The 17,113-nt window shown below is 53.7% G+C and overlaps 5 protein-coding genes across 5 annotated transcripts; 3 read left to right on the forward strand and 2 right to left on the reverse strand.

The window, feature by feature from the left end:
* Positions 1–339: 339 nt before the first annotated feature.
* On the forward strand, positions 340–2,238 carry DACRYDRAFT_102817 (AB-hydrolase YheT; the record flags this gene model as incomplete). Its single annotated transcript, XM_040767673.1, has 7 exons — positions 340–599; positions 652–720; positions 769–980; positions 1,041–1,275; positions 1,343–1,526; positions 1,591–1,847; positions 1,900–2,238. 7 exons carry the CDS (start codon positions 340–342, stop codon positions 2,126–2,128), a joined length of 1,446 nt encoding a protein of 481 aa, XP_040623534.1. The 3' UTR covers positions 2,129–2,238.
* Positions 2,239–2,357: 119 nt separating this feature from the next.
* On the reverse strand, positions 2,358–3,236 carry DACRYDRAFT_112587 (uncharacterized protein; the record flags this gene model as incomplete). Its single annotated transcript, XM_040769449.1, has 1 exon — positions 2,358–3,236. The coding sequence occupies one exon, from the start codon at positions 3,234–3,236 to the stop codon at positions 2,358–2,360; it is 879 nt and encodes a 292-aa protein (XP_040623535.1).
* Positions 3,237–4,782: 1,546 nt separating this feature from the next.
* DACRYDRAFT_25576 (uncharacterized protein) lies at positions 4,783–5,310 on the forward strand. The gene has a single exon (XM_040774224.1). The coding sequence runs from the start codon at positions 4,843–4,845 to the stop codon at positions 5,254–5,256; it is 414 nt and encodes a 137-aa protein (XP_040623536.1). The 5' UTR covers positions 4,783–4,842; the 3' UTR covers positions 5,257–5,310.
* A 4,367-nt stretch (positions 5,311–9,677) lies between these two features.
* On the reverse strand, positions 9,678–11,090 carry DACRYDRAFT_25577 (uncharacterized protein). The gene is made up of 3 exons (XM_040774225.1): positions 10,427–11,090; positions 10,160–10,359; positions 9,678–10,076 (listed from the first exon to the last, which is right to left on the reverse strand). The coding sequence occupies exons 1-3, from the start codon at positions 10,662–10,664 to the stop codon at positions 9,906–9,908; spliced, it is 609 nt and encodes a 202-aa protein (XP_040623537.1). The 5' UTR covers positions 10,665–11,090; the 3' UTR covers positions 9,678–9,905.
* Positions 11,091–13,644: 2,554 nt separating this feature from the next.
* On the forward strand, positions 13,645–15,739 carry DACRYDRAFT_97541 (uncharacterized protein; the record flags this gene model as incomplete). Its single annotated transcript, XM_040777465.1, has 5 exons — positions 13,645–13,664; positions 13,861–13,965; positions 14,038–14,383; positions 14,420–14,660; positions 14,738–15,739. The coding sequence occupies 5 exons, from the start codon at positions 13,645–13,647 to the stop codon at positions 15,679–15,681; spliced, it is 1,656 nt and encodes a 551-aa protein (XP_040623538.1). The 3' UTR covers positions 15,682–15,739.
* Between the last annotated feature and the right edge of the window lie 1,374 nt (positions 15,740–17,113).

A 17,113-nucleotide genomic window follows, 5' to 3' on the forward strand; every position in this document is an offset into this window, starting at 1 on the left:
CTGGTGCGACTCTTTACCCTTCTGGAGGTGAGATTGATTTATCTCTATTGGTGAACAGCTGCAACACGGGGCACATTCTCTAACTATGCCGCGCGTTTTAGGGGTCTAATGCATATTGTCAGGCCCAAACAAGGAGGTTGACGGGGTAGATGACGGGGTGGGATGAAAGGGACGACGAGGACAATCAAAAAGCCGATGGTCAGAGAGGAACACACTGAAGATGTTGCTGTGTCAGTCAGTGTGTCAGATCTGTCCCCTTGCCCCACTGACAATGCGCATATATCTAGCCTCCTTCGCCGTCGCCGTCTCCACACTAAACAAACAGACACACGGTAGATCATGGGCGCCTTCCTCTCTCTCCTTTCCTCTCTCTTTCACACGCCGCAACCAATAACATTCTGGACTCCAAAAACACCCGCATATATCGACTACCAAGACCATCCGTACGGCCGCTTTGGGCCCAAGTTCGCCGAGAAAGGCACTAGTGCACATATCAACGCCCCGCCGGAAGAGATAGAGAGACTGTCTATTCCGGCGTTTGTCGAACGGGCCGTTCCCTCGCTCCATAAGCCTTTCAAGCCTACGTGGTACCTCCCCAAGTCTGTCACATTCCACGCTCTGACCCGACCCAACTCACTCACACCATCGTAGCGGCCACCTGCAGACGATCTACTGCATCCTTGGTGACTTCACCAAGGTGAACCTGGTTCACTACTACCGGTTCGTCCCTGCCAACCCCTCCCCGGCATCCTGCTAACACCCCAGTAGGAAGATCCTCCATTTCCCAGACGGCGGCTCCATCGCTCTCGACCTCGCCGGAGCGCCCTCGTTACCTCCCACGGCACCCATATTGGTCGTGTGCCATGGTCTAGCCGGAGGCTCATACGAGAGCTATGTAAGGGATGTCCTGGCCGAAGTCGTTGGGAGCAAACAGCAGGGTGGATGGGGCTGGAGAGGCGCGGTGTGCAACTTCCGGGGATGTGCGTGTTCGTTCCCCTCCTTCATTTACTAGCGACTTACGCTATACGTGTTGCGCACAGGCGGTGGTACGAAATTAACCAGTCCTCAATTGTACTCGGCAGGGAATACGAACGACCTCCGCGCCGCACTCCTTTACCTCTCTATCCGCTTTCCAGGAGCGCCGATGGTCGGAATCGGTTTCTCGCTCGGGGCTGGTGTGCTCACGCGCTACTTGGGTGAGGAGGGCGAGCGAAGTCGTCTGAGGGCAGGGATGGCCCTGGGCTGTCCGTGGGATTTGCACAAGAATGGGGAGAGGTGGGCCCCTTTCCCCGGCTTTCCTTCCTTAACTAACGGGATGCGTGCGGTGTGGTATTGAATGAAGACTGGAGGAAAATTGGTTTGTACGGAACACGTACAGCAAAGCGATGGGCACCAACCTCCGACTGTTTATCAAGTCCCATCTACCGGAGATCCTCGCTCATCCCCGAGGACAAAACGTCAAACACCATATCGACGACCTATTCCGTTTCCACTCGCCCTCGATAAGGACCGTAGACTCTCACGTCGTGCGTCATTTCCTCTTTTCTTACCGTGCACTATGCAGACACTTACGATCTGGGTCGTTGACAGACGAAGCACCTCGGCGGTCACACCCCACCATTCCCCTTCGCCACCGTCGATGCTTACTACCGTTGGGCCTCTTGTCACACCTGGCTCCCTTCGATCCGCGTTCCGTTTCTTGCTGTCAACGCAGACGACGACCCTATTGTCAACAGACGTATGCTGCCGTTACAGGAGATACAGGGTAGTGATTGGTGTGTGCTCGGGGTGACGAGGGGCGGTGGGCATCTAGGTTGGTTTACAGGGAACCAGCATCCGCCTACTCGGTGAATTCTCTTCTTGCCTCGCCTGAACCAGCTGATGCGAACGTTTGGACAGGTGGATCCACACTCCTATCCTCCAATTCGCCCATGCTGCTATTCGCGACTACGTCCCTCCTGCGGGACGCAGCACCCCTGGATGGGAGCGAAAGGACGGCTGGGTGTATCAGGTTGATGAGGCTGGAGGAAGGGGAGAGGTCGAGATCGGATATAAGGAGGAGGATGGGGAGGAAGAACTTGTTAGTATCGAAGATAAGATGGCTACGCGGCTCCTGTTTGGCCGTTAGGGCCAAAGCGCAAGAGTTGGCAGGGAGGGTTGTAGAGATAGAGAAAAAGACCCCTCGACATACTAAGAGGCACGATATGGTCTACACATCTTGGCTGATACTTGCCACTACGGGTTTTCAATTAATACATATGCATATGGTGATCAAAGCTCCGTCATGTGACCAGAGGCTATACAATCAGGTATCCGGTACATCGACCTCCCCATCTTCATGTGCACGCCTCTCTTCACTACAGCACGTCGTACAGATAGATCGGCCTCGGGTAGTCAGAGTCCTGAACGTCCCATATCGTCCCATCCAATGTGTGCTTCGAGAACCATCTAAGCCTGCTGCCAAGAGCCGGGTGTGGCTGAAGGTCCTCGATGGTAATAAGGGGGGGAGTATCGTCCTTCGCCATTGCTTCCCTGAGATATGGGAGCTCCGACTCGTCTTCACGCTCGCCGTATACGATGCGGACCCAGCCTCCGGCGGGGAACTGTCTGAGGAAGGATTTGAACAGTGTAATGTTCCACACCTCGACCGTCTCGTCTATGAACATCGCCAGTTGGATATATAAAGCCCGAGGCCTCGTGAATATCGAGGCAACTGGCACCCAGCAGATAGCGAGCTTGACGTGGGGCCCGTTGCCGAGGAAGGAGTCGAGGAAGAAGTTCATTCCTTGGATCGGGCCAGAGGTCAGGAAGCCGAGTTGCGAGATCGAGTTTGGGCACTGGGCGAAGCGAGTGCGCTCTTCGAGTTCGTCGACGTCGAATGACCGCATGTCTATGACGAGCATCTTGAGATGTCTGCAATCATTGAGCATGACGAACATGCTCTCGTAGAGCTCCGCATAGCCCTTCTTATCGGCGATGATATGCATAACCTCGTAATCGTCGTAGTTCGGCATCCCCCGTATCCCCCATTCCATTACATGAATCAGCTCGTTCGTGTTTGGAATCCTGATATGTCGACTGGGGAGATCCTTCAGTCGTGCATTCGCATTCCGGTTGACCAAACGTAGGTTGCGCGAGAGAAAGATGTCGCTGACCGTCTGCCACTGGCCTTTCTTTCCGCGGACTACATCGAGGACAAGCTGGAATATGTCGGGGTTGAGCGTGGTCGTCGTCATTGTTAGACGCTGCTTTACCCTCTGTTGTCGATGGCTTTTGCATGGAAAAGTGAAAATACGGAAGCCGCATTCCCGCCGCATGGAAGCGCTTTGTTTGACTCAAACATGTTGAACAGCTTCCGCAGCAACTGTGCTTTTCTCTTTTCTTTTTCCCTATGTTCCTTTGTTTGCATAATGTTTGACCTCCGACATTTAAGTATGTGCTTATAGCCATCGATGGGTGAGAATTTTCTGAGAATATATTTCTTGTTTCATCTTAGCGTCGCCATGGTTTCCTTTCACTCTCACAGGCAGAAGGAAAGCAAAAGGACGTACCAACAAGGGATAAAGAACAATGTACAATTTGAAACTCGAATTGGATAGAGCATGTAGTACTCTACCTCGACGTCCGCTTTCCTGGGGTCGTGACGACCCTCCACCCCTGAAAATCCTAGAACACACTGCGCAGTATGAGATTTTCCAGTAAAAGCTGGCTAGATCACTGACGAGTTATTGTTCGGCGACAAGAAATGGGTTTACGATGCGTTACCATATCTCCGGCTGCATCAGGCCAGCGCTAGATCCGAAAGAGTCGGAGTCTACCCTCAATATCAATGGCAGCCAGTTATTTGCCCCCAGTGTTCTTTCACCGAACAAATCTGTCCATATCGTGCCTTGTCCAAAGCAGGACTTGGATGAGATCAGCCTCTTGCAGTATTAATCAGTGCATCAGTTAAATCGATCAACGACCTCCCGTGATTATGAAGCGCTTCCGGTCCAAGAGCCTGATTTGTCTGCAATAAATCCAGGGTCGACGCCGTATCCCGTCCCTGCTTCTTCTCCACCGCTTCTGTCTACTTTTTTTTTTTTTTACTTTGGCTTGCGGGCAATAATTTGGGGTAGAAATTTATAGAACTTCATCCAGTTCTTCTGCCGGAAATCGCTAGGCTGACAGAACCTACTCCGCTTCTCGTCTAATTATTTGCTTGTCATCCGACTGTCAACTTTCCCGGTCCCTGGCTTCGCGTCTGTACGGGCTTCTGCCTTCAAATCCTCGTCAGGAAGCGTGTGACAGCCGCCCGATGCCGTACTAAAAGCGGACACGTGAACCGGGTTTGGACGAAACCCTGGACTGTCGCAGCCGCACTGTAATAGATTGGTACCAGCGACGGGTGAGTCGCAGTCGTTCGTTGTTGTTCGTCGTCCTCATCGTCGGTTGCGCTGTGCTGGCAGTTCTCTTGGTGATTAGACGGCGTACTACATACTGCGTCTGCCACCCCGCTTTGATATCCTGTGTGTTGCGGAACATATTCGTCTCCACATCTGACGGTACAAGCGCTCGATACCAGGCTGTTCAATACCCGCTCCCACTTCGCCACACAACCGCTGACCGATCTCACCGGTTTTATAACCTCCACAATTTTATCCTCCCCTCTCTCCATCTCCTCTCTAACTCGCATTTTATTACTGCAATATGTCCAACCAAGCCCCAGGCCTGCATCGTATCCCGCTCGAACCCCACGCACTCTACCTCATCGCCTTCGGCCCACTCAACTCCCCCCTCTCCAGTACCTCCTGGTTCCTCGCTCTTGCCCTGCCTATGCGCCACCCAGCGACCAATATCCCCATGTCGAGCACGCAGTGGATGTACACCTATGGGCTCGAACGTGGGCGCAAGGTCGAGCGAGACACCTACACGCCGGGCGGCGGCACCCGAGAGGAGATCAACAATGTTTTAATCTACCGACTTACACCTCCCGGGCAGCCTGCAGTCCCAGGCGTAGGAGTGCAGAAAGAAGACTTGGCCGTAGCAGGGGGAGGGGTGGACATGACCTCTCTCTCCGAGTCCCAGGAGAGGGACTGGGTCAGCAAGTTCTTTATTTGGAGAGTTCTGATGGAGCTCAAGCGCATTGGACGTGTCAGGGTGTCTGATCCGGGCTGTTTATGGGATGAGGTATGCAGGGAGGTTACGGAGGGGCTCGAGGAGCGTGTCAGGGGAAGCTTGGAGCCTAGGGTCATCCAGTGCAGCTACACGTTCTAAGGTGGGGGAGGAAAGTGAGGACGGGTCATGCGGTTGTAGTGCGCTAGTGGGAGCAGGGAGGGGGAGGAAGAGAACGGGGCACGAGGGAGCCCTACTGTGCGGTGGGCACGCACATGCCAGACATCTGACTCTGACGACAATCCTGTAGCATATCAACAAATACAAATTCAGGCTGAAGCTTCACCGGAGGAACGCTATCGTGTGAGCGTTTCTTCATGCAGGCATAAAGTATCTCATTACCGGCCTCGGAATGTCTCACCTGTGCTTTGCACACGTAAACGATGCCGGAAAGTTTCGATATGCTATGTATCTTTGTCTCCTGCTCCAGGGGGAAGGTCAATGAGCCTACTGTTGCCTCGAGCTGGGTTGACACTCCCTGTTGGGACCGGTGCAGGGCATTGTGCCGCTGAGCCTCACCTTGACAACGAGGTCCTTAGCACCTCCACAGCGCATGTCAAAGTATTGAACAACTTTGATTCTCTTCTGGATGGAGTGCTTAGCCCCACTGCCTGTGCTAAGGCCGCGTAATTTTCCCATGACGCACTCACAAGACAGGAGCTACTCAATGCCCCTGCTGCGCACTTTTGATAAACTTCACAATGAATACACTAAATTTTTCTAGGTTGGTGTTGTTAGAGCGGCTTTAGAATTAGGTAGAAGACTGGTTCTTATTGGCTCAATTATATTACATCCGGGTGAAGAGAAGAGTATATAGTCCAAGGGTTTTTTGTCTCCCAACCCTGTCGTCCTCCTTTTCTCTTATCCCCTTCTTCCCTCCCTCCTTTTCCCCCCTTTCCATATCTCCCCCTTTCTGCCATCCCCTTCCCTTTAGCTTCTTCCCCCCCAGGAGGTGTCTTCTGCTTGGACATACTGGCCTGTAAGTCATGCCTTCAGTTGTGTGCTAGCGCTCTGGCCCAATATCTGCAATTGCATAGGCCCGTCAGGCCTCACTGGCTCTCCATTATTCTTCATCCCATCCCCTTTCTGTTGTCATGCCACTATGTGGTAGTTGACCAGCACTCGGTAGCCTTTTTTATCTCACCATGCAAGTCCTACTCAGCCACCCTGCAAGGTTATTGGCTTAGGCCAGGAGTGCTTGCCCTTGAGAGACGTCCAACCTCATCTTCCATCCTCTGCACAGCCTGCTCTGGCAGGACTGGACTCTGCCTTGGTCATCCTCAAATCTCTCTATCCTCTCTGGAACAGGGACTGAGTCCGCACGTCTCACAGGGGAAGGGATGTTATTGCTATGTGGCAAGAGCTGCTGAAGTCTTTTCAGGTGAGATGCCAACCTCATCGTCCCTATCATCTTCCAACAAGCCGTCATTTTGGAGACCGACTCTCTCCGACTTCCCTGGAACGGGGACGGGGTGCAAACACCTCTCGTCTTGTCATGTGCACCCTCTATCTTTGTGAAAGAGCTGGAAGTGTAACAATTAGGACCGAGATGCTCAACTTCTGGTGTCCGTAATCATCATTGCAGCATGTCCGCGGGTATATCCTCGCCTGTTCGGCAAACGAACGTTCTCATTCCCTACAATGTTTTGAGGCCTTCTGGGTTGGCTGGATCTCTCTGCGTACTATCAGCTAACGCAGCCGAGTTGGAACGTCTCGTTGAGGAGAGGTCCGCGCTCCCCGTGACAAGCTTCCTGCCTTGCGAGACGTCCAACTCTTGTTCTATCTTACGTGCCATTATTCCGAGGACTCGACTCTCCGGATGTCTTGCTCCGAAACTTCTCTAGCCGTTGTGGAATGTAGACCGAGCGCGAACATCTCATCTTGGAGCGAACCTCTTTCTTGACGAAAAAATTCATCTGTGGTGTCGTTCATCCAGATGAGATGTTCAACCTCTGGCGCCCTTGTCTCGTTCATTTTGTCGCCGGCCTGGTCTATCCTCGCTCTTTCAGCAAATAGACGTGCTCATTCCCTATAATCCCTTAAAGCTTTCTGGCTGGATCTCCCTGCTAGGAAGAAGCAATCAGAACCGAGTTCGAACGTATCTTTGAGGGGTAAAGCAAGTGTTCTTCCTTTCCTGAGGAGTCGATCCTCCCGCCCGCGCCCCACCTCTGCCTGCTCTCCCTCTACGTGGACCGAGTGCCCATCTCGCTCGGGAAGTCGCTGCTCTCCCTTTCAGGGAAGAGCTCACACGGGCCTCTCTGACGGGACGTCCAACCTCCTCTCTTCTTACAACGCTTGATTCCCAGGCCTCTCTCTCTCTCTCGCTACCCTGTCCCGAACCTTCTCTGACAGCTCTGAAATGTAGACCGAGCGCGAACATCTCATCTCGGAGAGAACCTCCTTGACGCAAGAATCCACGGGGTCTGCTGTCGAGATGAGATGTTCAACCTTTGGGCTCGTTATCTCACTGATCGACATCGATATCATGTCACCCGCCCCCCCGCCCCGGTCCTCTCGCATCTGCCCGGATATCCTTGCTCCTCCAGCAAACGTATGTCCTCAATACAGACAACGGTCTTACATCCTCCTGGCTGCATATTTCATATTTCTGCTAGCAACAGGAGGTCGGAACTGAGTTCGAACGTCTCGCTCGGGAGAAGGCCGCGCTCACTGTCCATGAAGAGCTGTCCCTCTTATCCCGCCGAGACGTCCGACCTTGTTTTCCATCTTCCAAACATTATTCCGAGGAGTCGATCTGGATGTCCTCCGAATCTGTCTGGCAGTTCTGAAATGTGGGCCGAGTGCGAACATCTCATCTTCGAGACAACGATCGCTCTCTTGTTGACGCAAGAGTGCATGAGTGTATGCCTCGTGAAGATGAGATGTCCAACCTCTGGCGCCCTTGTCTCGCTCATTTTGTCACCGGCCTGGTCTATCCTCGCTCTTTCAGCAAATAGACGTGCTCATTCCCTATAATCCCTTAGAGCCTGCTGGCTGGTTCTCCCTGCGAGGAAGAAGCAATCAGAACCGAGTTCGAACGTATTACTGCGGGAATGTAGGAAAGTGTTCTTCCTTTCGGGGAAGAGATCACTCGCTTCGTCCCGTTCGATACCTCCAACCTTGTCTTCTATCTCACAAAACTCTGTTGCAAGCCTGAGGACTCGATTCTCCCTCCTGCGCCAACCTTCTGCCTGATCTCCGTCTATGTGGACCAAATGCGTATGTCTCGCTCGGGATGCTCTCCCTTTCAGGGAAGAGCTCGCAGAGCCTCTCTGACGGGACGTCCAATCTCGTCTTCTATCTCACAAACCTTTGCCAGCCTGAGGACTCGATCCTACCTCCTGCGCCCGGCCCTCAGCCTGCCCTCCCTCTACGTGGCGTCTTGCTCAGGAAGGCGCTGCTCTCCCTTTCAGGGAAGAGCTCGCGCGGCCCTCTGTGTCGGGACGTCCAACCTCCTCTCATCTTCTCTCTCTGGATGTCCTTCTCCGAACCTTCTCTGACAGCTCTGGGATGTGCACCGAGCACGAACATCTCATTTCGGAGAGAACCTCCTTCTTGACGAAAGAATCCATGGGCTTGCTGTCAAGATGATATGTTCAACCTTTGGGCTCATCATCTCACTCATCAACATGGATATCATGTCACTCGCCCCACTCGCATCTGCCCGGATATCCTTTCTCCTCCTAGCAAACATATGTCCTCAATACAGACAACAATCTTACATCCTCATCCTCCTGGCTGCATATTTCATATTTCTTAGCAACAGGAGATCGGAACTGAGCTCGGACGTCTCGCTCGGGAGATGGCCCCGCTCGCTGTCCATGTCCGGGAAGAGCTTGGTCTCGTCCTTGCGAGACGCCTGACCGTGTTCCATCTTCCAAAGTACTATTCCGGGGGGTCGACTCTCTCTCCGGTGGCTGCCCTGACCCGAACCTCCTCTGACAGCTCTGGGATGGCGAACAGCTTATGGGAGCACGTCCTCAAAGAACGTTGGCTTGCTATCGAGATGAGATGAGATGAGAGGTTCGACCTCGTCTGACTTTCTGTAGTCTGAGTGTTCTATCCTCTATCCTCTATCTTCTATCCTCTATCTGCTTATTGCACTTCAGTCCTGGCACGAGCTCCAACCCCCAGTCTTATGCCGACCCGATGGTCTCCGAGTCACGAATCCTCATTCAAAGAGTTAGAGTCGGAATCGGAGTCGGAGTCGGCCCGGGAGTCAAGTACCTGTACCTCTGCCTGTGCCCGTGCTCTTAGCTCTTAGATCTCGGCCTCTGCCAACCTTGTCGAGTGCGCGTCTGAAGTGGGACGTGGGAGAAGCTCTCTCTGACCTTGGGAATAGCTGCTGGAGCTCTGGTGTCCGAGTCTGAGAGCGTGGGACTTGTGCCCTCCTGTTCTCCTGGGCTTCGGTAAAATGCCCCTCCTATTCCTGCTCTTAATCCTAGAGAACCAACCCCTCTTCAGAGAAGTCTAACTCTGCTCACGCTGGTGCTTGGGGCAGACACAGGCAAGTGCTACGAAATGTGATTAGTACTGTGTACTTTTGAGATTTCTCGTTACGTTACATTACATTCTCTTGGCGTTATATACATTTTCTTTCATTTTGGGTTCGTCATGTTCGTGCAGTTCGTCAGTAAAAAGTGGGGGGAGAAGGAAGCGGAAAAAAATGTGCGAAAGAAAACGCTAGGCAAGACAAACAAGCGCACACAACAAAACGTCCGGCCAGCGCCCTCCTCACCTCCCCTCCCTCCCTAGTTCTGGGGCTCGATCCTAAACCCCCTCGCCCCCTCCTCGCTCATACACACCACCTCCACTTCCCCTCCCGTCAGGGGCTGGTCGACGTCTGGGAGGAGGAAACCGAATGTTCCCCCCTGGCAGGTGGGGGCGTTTTGGACGGAGCCGAGGTTGTCGGTGTATCCTGCCTACGTACGGGGGGTTAGCGCACTGCGTGGATAGGAGAAGAGGGGGGAGGAAGACGCCAGAAAGATGTAAGATGGCCGCTCACCCAAACATATTCCACCCCCTCAGTCCCATTCCTCATCCACCACTGCTGTAAGATCTGACCCGAGTCCTCATTATACGTACAGTCCTCAGCTTGGAGCACGTGTGGCGGGGGCCCGTTGGGAGGGTCGACTGAGAGACATTTGGAGATGTAGGGGACGTAGAGGTGACCTGTTGCGAAGGTGGCGTTGTTGGTGAAGGCTTCTGTAAGAGTGGGTTAGTCTGCTGCTGCAGGTGCAAGGGGAAGGGGGGGGGGGGGGGAGTGACATACCAAAATTGGGCGAACAAGCCTGGAATTGGACTTCCAAGCCATCACTGCCTCCGTAATAGAGGACGTTACCCGTTCCCCAGAGGAAGAAGTTCTGGGGGTTGGAGAGAGATTCACCTGTGAGGATCCCGCTGGTGAGAGGGGTGCAGGATTCGGTGCCTACTATGCGCGGGAGGGGGGCGCGTTGGAAAGGGAGGGAGAGGGCGAGTGGGATGAGGGCGAGGGAGAGGAGGGAGAGCATCGTGTGGGGTTGTAGAGGCGAAGTGAAGAGTGAAGCGAAGTGAAAGTTGAAATGCGTGTGAAATGCGTGTTTGAATGAAGACTGAACGTGCTCTCCTGTGCAGTCTTATACTCCTCTGCGTTGATGCCAAGCGTTGGAAGTCGCTCGACCTCCTGTGCGAAGATGGGGAGTGAACTGCGGATGGGGCGGAATGGATGGGTGCGGGTATGAATACGCTGAGGGGGAATGGATGATGACGATATAGGAATTGGAGTGAACCTGCACTCTTCACACTCCGAGAGTAAAGAAAGACAATTAATGGCGGAAGACGGAAGGCGAGAGCAAGCCGTGACACCCGGCGTCGATGTTGGACAGAATGACGTACTATGCGCCTAATACCACGTGGACCTTGATACGCTTGGCACAATCTGGAAAGATAGAGGGAACTCGACCAGCGAGACTAATGGGTTAGGACTCTTTTGGGAGAAGAGGGGTTATATCCCTCAAGCAGTGTGCAGGGGCATCCCTCCTGAGGTAAAGGGGTGGGACGCGCACTCTCCGGAAGCGTACCTCCGACTCTGAGCTCTGTGCCGTCCGGAGCGGACTGGAGAGGAAGGTTATGTCCGTGTCTGGCTCAGCGGAGAGTCTACAGGATAAGGATACAGGATAGAACGGTGGAAGAGCGGAACCGCCCGCATGACGCCTACCAGAGAAAACGCAAACTCCTCGGGGACAGACGTCATCCCCTTCACTTCATGTATCCAAACACCAAAGCTTGAGGGTGTGTCATAACGTCCATATACGTGCATAAATACGCTACGTACACTCCCTATGTATCCAACTCTTACGACCTCGCAGCACCTCCAGAGTTCTGCTCCACCGCTAAGATCGGGGACGCTAGCTCTTATCATGGCTCGGAGTTTCCTGGTTTGAGAGATTAGGCTGGAGGGTGTAGATATTGGAACGGGAGGGGGGGAGAGCCTGAGGGAGGGGCTCGGGTGCTCCCGATCCAGATCCAGATCCTTGCCATACGCTTCCCCCTGCCCCAGACGGCGGGGACAGATGCTCGAGTGTAAGTAGGTACGTACATCGAACAAGATAGAGCAGAGCATATGTGTGCGTTCGGGCCGAGGATGGATCGGAAGAGTGGAACCGCCCACGAGAGGCTTGACAGGCTTGACATACTGTACTGTACATGGGAGATACGTGGGCCAGTCAAAGAAACCGGCCAAACTCCTCTGGGGTGGGACAACAAAGAGCAAAGTTGGCTCGGAACGACCAACCAACGCTGGGCGACAGTTTCCGCTGTTGTTCGCAGCAAGCGGTCCAACCAAGGTTGTCGTACGTACGAACATCTGGGATTTGGGGCCACATGGCGGTTTTTGGTGTCTTGACCGGAAGCCCTCTGACTCCGAAGCCGACTCCGAGGTCGGCAGTGCGTTCCTAAATCCTTGGGTTGTGTCTTGCTGAGCGAGAGGGGAGCGTATGTCGGCTGTGCATCAGGTGAGGGGAGAATGGAACCGCTCGAGTTGGTGCGCCCCTTGTCCACTGGGAAACGCCAACCCCTGGGGAGCCTCTGTTAGTTTCTGAGCACGTAAGATAAGCTACATGTATTTGTAGTGCAGGAAGAACGTACGTACGACCCCGTTCTATCCCATCCGTCCTATCCCATCTCATGCATACATACCTGCCGCCTCTAGCGCAGTCAGCCTCTTGTCGAGGACGGCACCTAGAGTTTGCCAGCGACTCCAGAAGATGCCGAACCTGAGGGTGAGGATCGGGTGGAGACGCTGGACAGTGCATGGGCTCAGATTTTCCTAGTTTGACAGGCTTGGTTAGGAAAAGTGAGGGACAGGGAGCTGGCTGGATGAGATCCGTTGACTTCGCAAGTTGAGCGAGCTAGATTGGACTGAATCGACTTGGTTTGAGGGCAACGTCTGGTTGACGTTTGCTGTCGTCTAGATCTTCGGGCGGTTCGAGGTCACAGGAAGTGGCAACTCCGACTTCGACTCGTTTCGGCCAGGGCCAGGAGTGGTGGGCCATGTCGCTGGTTTTGTGGCTAAGAGCGTTCGTGCTCTGAGACTGAGTGAGAAATGTCTGATCTGCTTTCCTCTACTAGGACGGGCAAAGATCACTCATCTAAACGTATAGATGTACGCGTTTGTCTGCTCATTTGAAGACGGACGGGTCTTCTCCACTGATGGATGCTCTCCTGGTTCCTGGGAGTGTGGAGGTTGAGTACGTTGTTCTACTAGGCTGGCCATCGGTGTGATCAAATCAAGGGCGAAAGTTTGGCACTGTCCAACCCCCGATCTTTTCCCCACTACTCCCGTCGATGCTCACACTAGGGAAGACAGCATGATCCGTTGACAGCACCGTGACGTCTTCCTTTCCTCATCACTGAAATAGTGGACAGTCCGCTCGAGAAGACGTGATGCGCAAAAGAGTCATCTGCTGTACATGTGAAGGAGCTCGATGGTGTCGATGACAGGCCTAGGTGGGAGCGGAAGATGTTGGTGATACTGTATGGCTGGAATGTAAGATCCTGTCAGTGCAGAGCGCCCACAGATCCGTGATAGTGATATGAAGGGAAACAGCGGCGGTGATCGCGCGATGCATACTGTTTGGGTACTTCTTCACCATTGGACGTAAGTTGGACTTGCGAAAAGGTCCAAGTCTCGCCACGATATGAGATATCAGCGCTCGCCAAGAGAGATTCAGTCCAGGTCGTTCCGGTGCACCAACGGAGTCGACGGAGTGGTATATGTACCCTACTCGTATGCATGAGTTGTGTCAATTCGATTCGCTGGCTGAAGGTGAACTGGTCGTGATTATGATGGTAAACTGACGGACAGCTAGCATTTTGAATACGGATCTTGTAGCGCACCACATCCAACACTATCCCCCAAATACTGTGAGTCTGCATCCTATTGAACTTTTACCTTAAGGAGCGAGTTGTGAGTGGAGAGCGTCTTGAACGAAGCGGTTGTTCTTGTTCTACATGCAGTCGGACGTCCATTGGTATGCACCCCAAGTAGCACAAGCCCTCGACGCATTACTTGTTCGACGCCCTTCTCCCTCTTGATCCCTCTTTCAAACTTCTCTCTCTCACTCTCACTTATATGCAGTTCTCCCTAACGTGTACGAGGCCCCTCCTCCGCAGTTCTACTCTCCCTTTGTTGCGTTCAGCACGTCTATCCTTTTACTCGAGATGAAGGTCCTCCATCTCCTCCCGGATCTCTCTGAATCTTTTACGTCGGGCATCGTCCTGCATGTCAGGTTCTACCCACAATCTTTTCAGCTACACGTCGGGGTTATGGCTGTAAGTCGTAAGTCGTACACGTCCCTGTTCTCCTGGTTTATGTTACATATCTCTAATGCCATGAATTTCCAGCGTCAACAACGATCTTCGTCTTACAGAGCGTAAGCACGAGTTCAAAGACGAGGAGCTCCGTCGACTTGCGGCACAATCAGTCGGACGAACACTCCAGGATGTCAACACCATGCAGAAGCTCGACGAGGGAGGCTTCAACCGCATCCTCCTCATCACCATGCACGACGGGTTCCAGATGATCGTTCGCATCCCGTACCCCGTCACGCAACCCAAGTTCTACGCCGTTGCCAGTGAGGTTGCCACGATGGCCTTCCTTCGTGCCCATGGAGTTCCTGTCCCCAAGGTGTACGGCTACTCCCCTACGTCAGACAATGCTGCGGAGACCGAGTACATCCTCATGGAGTTCGTGAAGGGTACGAAGCTCACCGACATTTGAATGCAGTTGAAGGAAGCGGCTCTCGCCTCTGTCTTGCGTCAGCTTGTCCAGCTCGAGTCCCGCATCATGTCGATCCCCTTTGAGGTTGGTGGAAGCCTCTACTACGTTGACGACTTGGAAAGGCAGGCAGGAGGGAACACGAGCACCCCGTTCTCGCTTAATGGCGAGAATTTCTGCATCGGTCCGGATGTCAGGTTGCATATGTGGTATGGGAGAAGGTCACAGCTCGACGTGAATCGAGGACCATGTACGTCTATCTCCCTCTCTCCTCATCTCTTTGTCATATCGTCTAACTTTCCGTAACTAATCGACATCGTTATATAGACAAAAACACGGAGGAAGCACTCGCAGCACCTGCATTGAAGGAGATTGCCTATCTGGAACGTTTTGGTCAACCTCTCCTCCCGTTCCAGCGAGGCAGAAGAGAGGCATACGAGCATAAGAAGCAGTCGCCTTCAGACCACATCGAAAATCTCCAACGATACCTTCTCATGGCCTCCTCGCTCATTCCCAATGACCCATCTCTCCGAGCATTCTGTATCTGTCATCCTGATCTCCAACCTAGCAACATCTTGGTGTCGACCCCGCCGGACTCCAGCCAGCTGAAGATTGTCAGCTTGATCGACTGGCAACACGCTTCCATCCCTCCCCGCTTCCTGCTTGCTGGTATACCAGATCGACTTCAGAACTATGACGACCCAATCTCGCAGAGACTTATCCCACCATCATTTCCACCGAACGCAAACGAGATGGAGGAATCCGAGCTGATGGCGGCGGTCGGACTTCACCATGCTCGTCTAGTTCACTTCCACTACGCCAAGGGCACGGAGGAACTCAACAAGCTCCACCACGACGCCCTGTCGGACCCAACGTCTGTCTTCCTACGCCGTCTCTTCTACCAATCCGGTGCTCCCTGGGAGGCTGAGACCCACGACTTCAAATCTCTGCTGGTCGAGGCGACAGAGGAGTGGGGGAAGCTTGCGGGAGCTGGCGTTCCGTGCCCCGTAGAGTTCGAGCCTGAAGATGTGAGCCGGACGAAAGCGTTTAGCGAGAGGCTACAGCTGTCCGACGAGAACGTCGAGAATATACGAGCTATGATCGGTTTCGGGACGGAGACGTGGGTCCCCGTCGACCATTACAGGAAGGCTAAGGCACTTGCCGAGCTGCTGAAGCTGGAGCTGTTGATGGCGATGCCGAAGGGGGAGCTCCCAGATAAGACTGAGGAGAACTGGTTCTTAGACGACATGGACGAGGAGGATTACATGTAGTTTCGTGGTCTGGTTCGGTTTCGACACTGTGTGGTAGTGTTGATAGTCTTGTTGTTTGCCAATGAAGACATACATTGTTCAATTTGACCCGCTGGAGGGATAGAAATCCCATCGTTACCCAATCGGCTGCGGGGACGTAGCTGACATGTTGTCAGGGGGTCGATAACTACCACACCGGTTCCTTCAGCAATGTCTTTCAAATATGGCCTCTGACGCGTGCGCAGGGGTTCGTGCGCTCCTTGATCCCTAATTCTAGTCATGCGACAGAGGCTCGAGCGTACTGGATCTCTATCGGTACAGGTATCGGTATCGGTATCGGGAAGCCAGAGCAAGCTGTCGAATTCCTTGAGTGCCTTCTCGCGTGAGTTGGCCCGAATGGGGGTTGAGGGGTGCGGGATGCTGGGCGATCCGGGCTTGGAGAGGGGGGGTCGGAGACCGAGGTTGGGGGAAAGTTTGTTCGTCCAGCAGCCCGACCGGAAGCGTACCTCCGTTTCCTCCCCCAGCAGTGCGTTTGGATCGGATGGTGGATGTCCGTGTCTTGCTGAGCGGGAGCGGGGCGTATGTCGGCCGCGCATCAGGTGAGGGAAGAACGGGATCGCTCTCGTCAGTGCGTCGTATGTACTAGAAAATGCCAACCCACTGAGGAGCCTCCGACCTAGCTTCTGGGCACGTAAGATAGACTATTTGTAGAGCAGGAAGAACGTTGTACGTACGACCTATCCCATCTCATCCGTACCTGCCGTCTCTGGCACAGTCAGCCTCTTGTCGAGGGGGACGGCCCGTAGAGTTCGCCAGCGACTCCAGAGAAAGATGCCGAACCTGAGGGACTGAGGATCGGGTGGAGACGCTCGACGGTGCATGGGCTCATATGTTCCCAGTTTGACAGGCTTGGTTAGGGAAGGCGAGTGAGAGCTGACTGGATGTGAGCTCCGTTGATCCCCCACCTAGACCGGACTGGAGCGACTTGGTTTGAGGGCAATGTCAGGTTGACGTTCGGTGTCGTCTAGATCGTTGGGGGAGGTTCGAGGCCACAGGAAGAACTGGCAACTCCGACCTTGTGATATGTGCTCCTCCTGGCTCATCCGTACTCGTTTGGGCCAGGAGTGGTGGGCCACGTCGCTAGAGGTTTTGTTGGCAAGAGAGCGTTCGTGCTCGGAGACCGAGGCTGACAAGTGTCTAATCTGCTGTTCCTCCACCAGTACGACCAAAGATCACTCATCTAAACGTATAGATGTACGCGTTTGTCTGCTCATTTGAAGGCGTACGGTTCTTCTCCACTGATGGATGCTCTCCTGGCTGCTGCTGGGAGAGTGGAGGTTCAGTACGTTGTTCTAACGCGCCAGGATGGGCATCGGTTTGATCAAGGGTGAAAGTTCGGGATTGTCAACCCCCCGATCCTTCCCCCCCCCCCCCAACTCGTCCCCATCGATCG

The sequence above is a fragment of the Dacryopinax primogenitus genome, assembly GCF_000292625.1.
Source record: "Dacryopinax primogenitus strain DJM-731 SS1 chromosome Unknown DACRYscaffold_28, whole genome shotgun sequence".
NCBI classification, from domain to species: Eukaryota; Fungi; Basidiomycota; class Dacrymycetes; order Dacrymycetales; family Dacrymycetaceae; genus Dacryopinax; species Dacryopinax primogenitus.

What these genes read in the sequence shown, in the direction of transcription:
- DACRYDRAFT_25576 (XM_040774224.1), top strand. Translation starts at nt 4,843, where the DNA reads ATGTCGAGCACGCAGTGGATGTACACCTATGGGCTCGAACGTGGGCGC.
- DACRYDRAFT_25577 (XM_040774225.1), bottom strand. Translation starts at nt 10,664, where the DNA reads ATGCTCTCCCTCCTCTCCCTCGCCCTCATCCCACTCGCCCTCTCCCTC. An exon ending in GGCTTGTTCGCCCAATTTTG is followed by an intron (nt 10,360 to 10,426) that starts GTATGTCACTCC and finishes CCACTCTTACAG; the next exon opens with AAGCCTTCACCAACAACGCC. An exon ending in AGGGGGTGGAATATGTTTGG is followed by an intron (nt 10,077 to 10,159) that starts GTGAGCGGCCAT and finishes CCCCGTACGTAG; the next exon opens with GCAGGATACACCGACAACCT.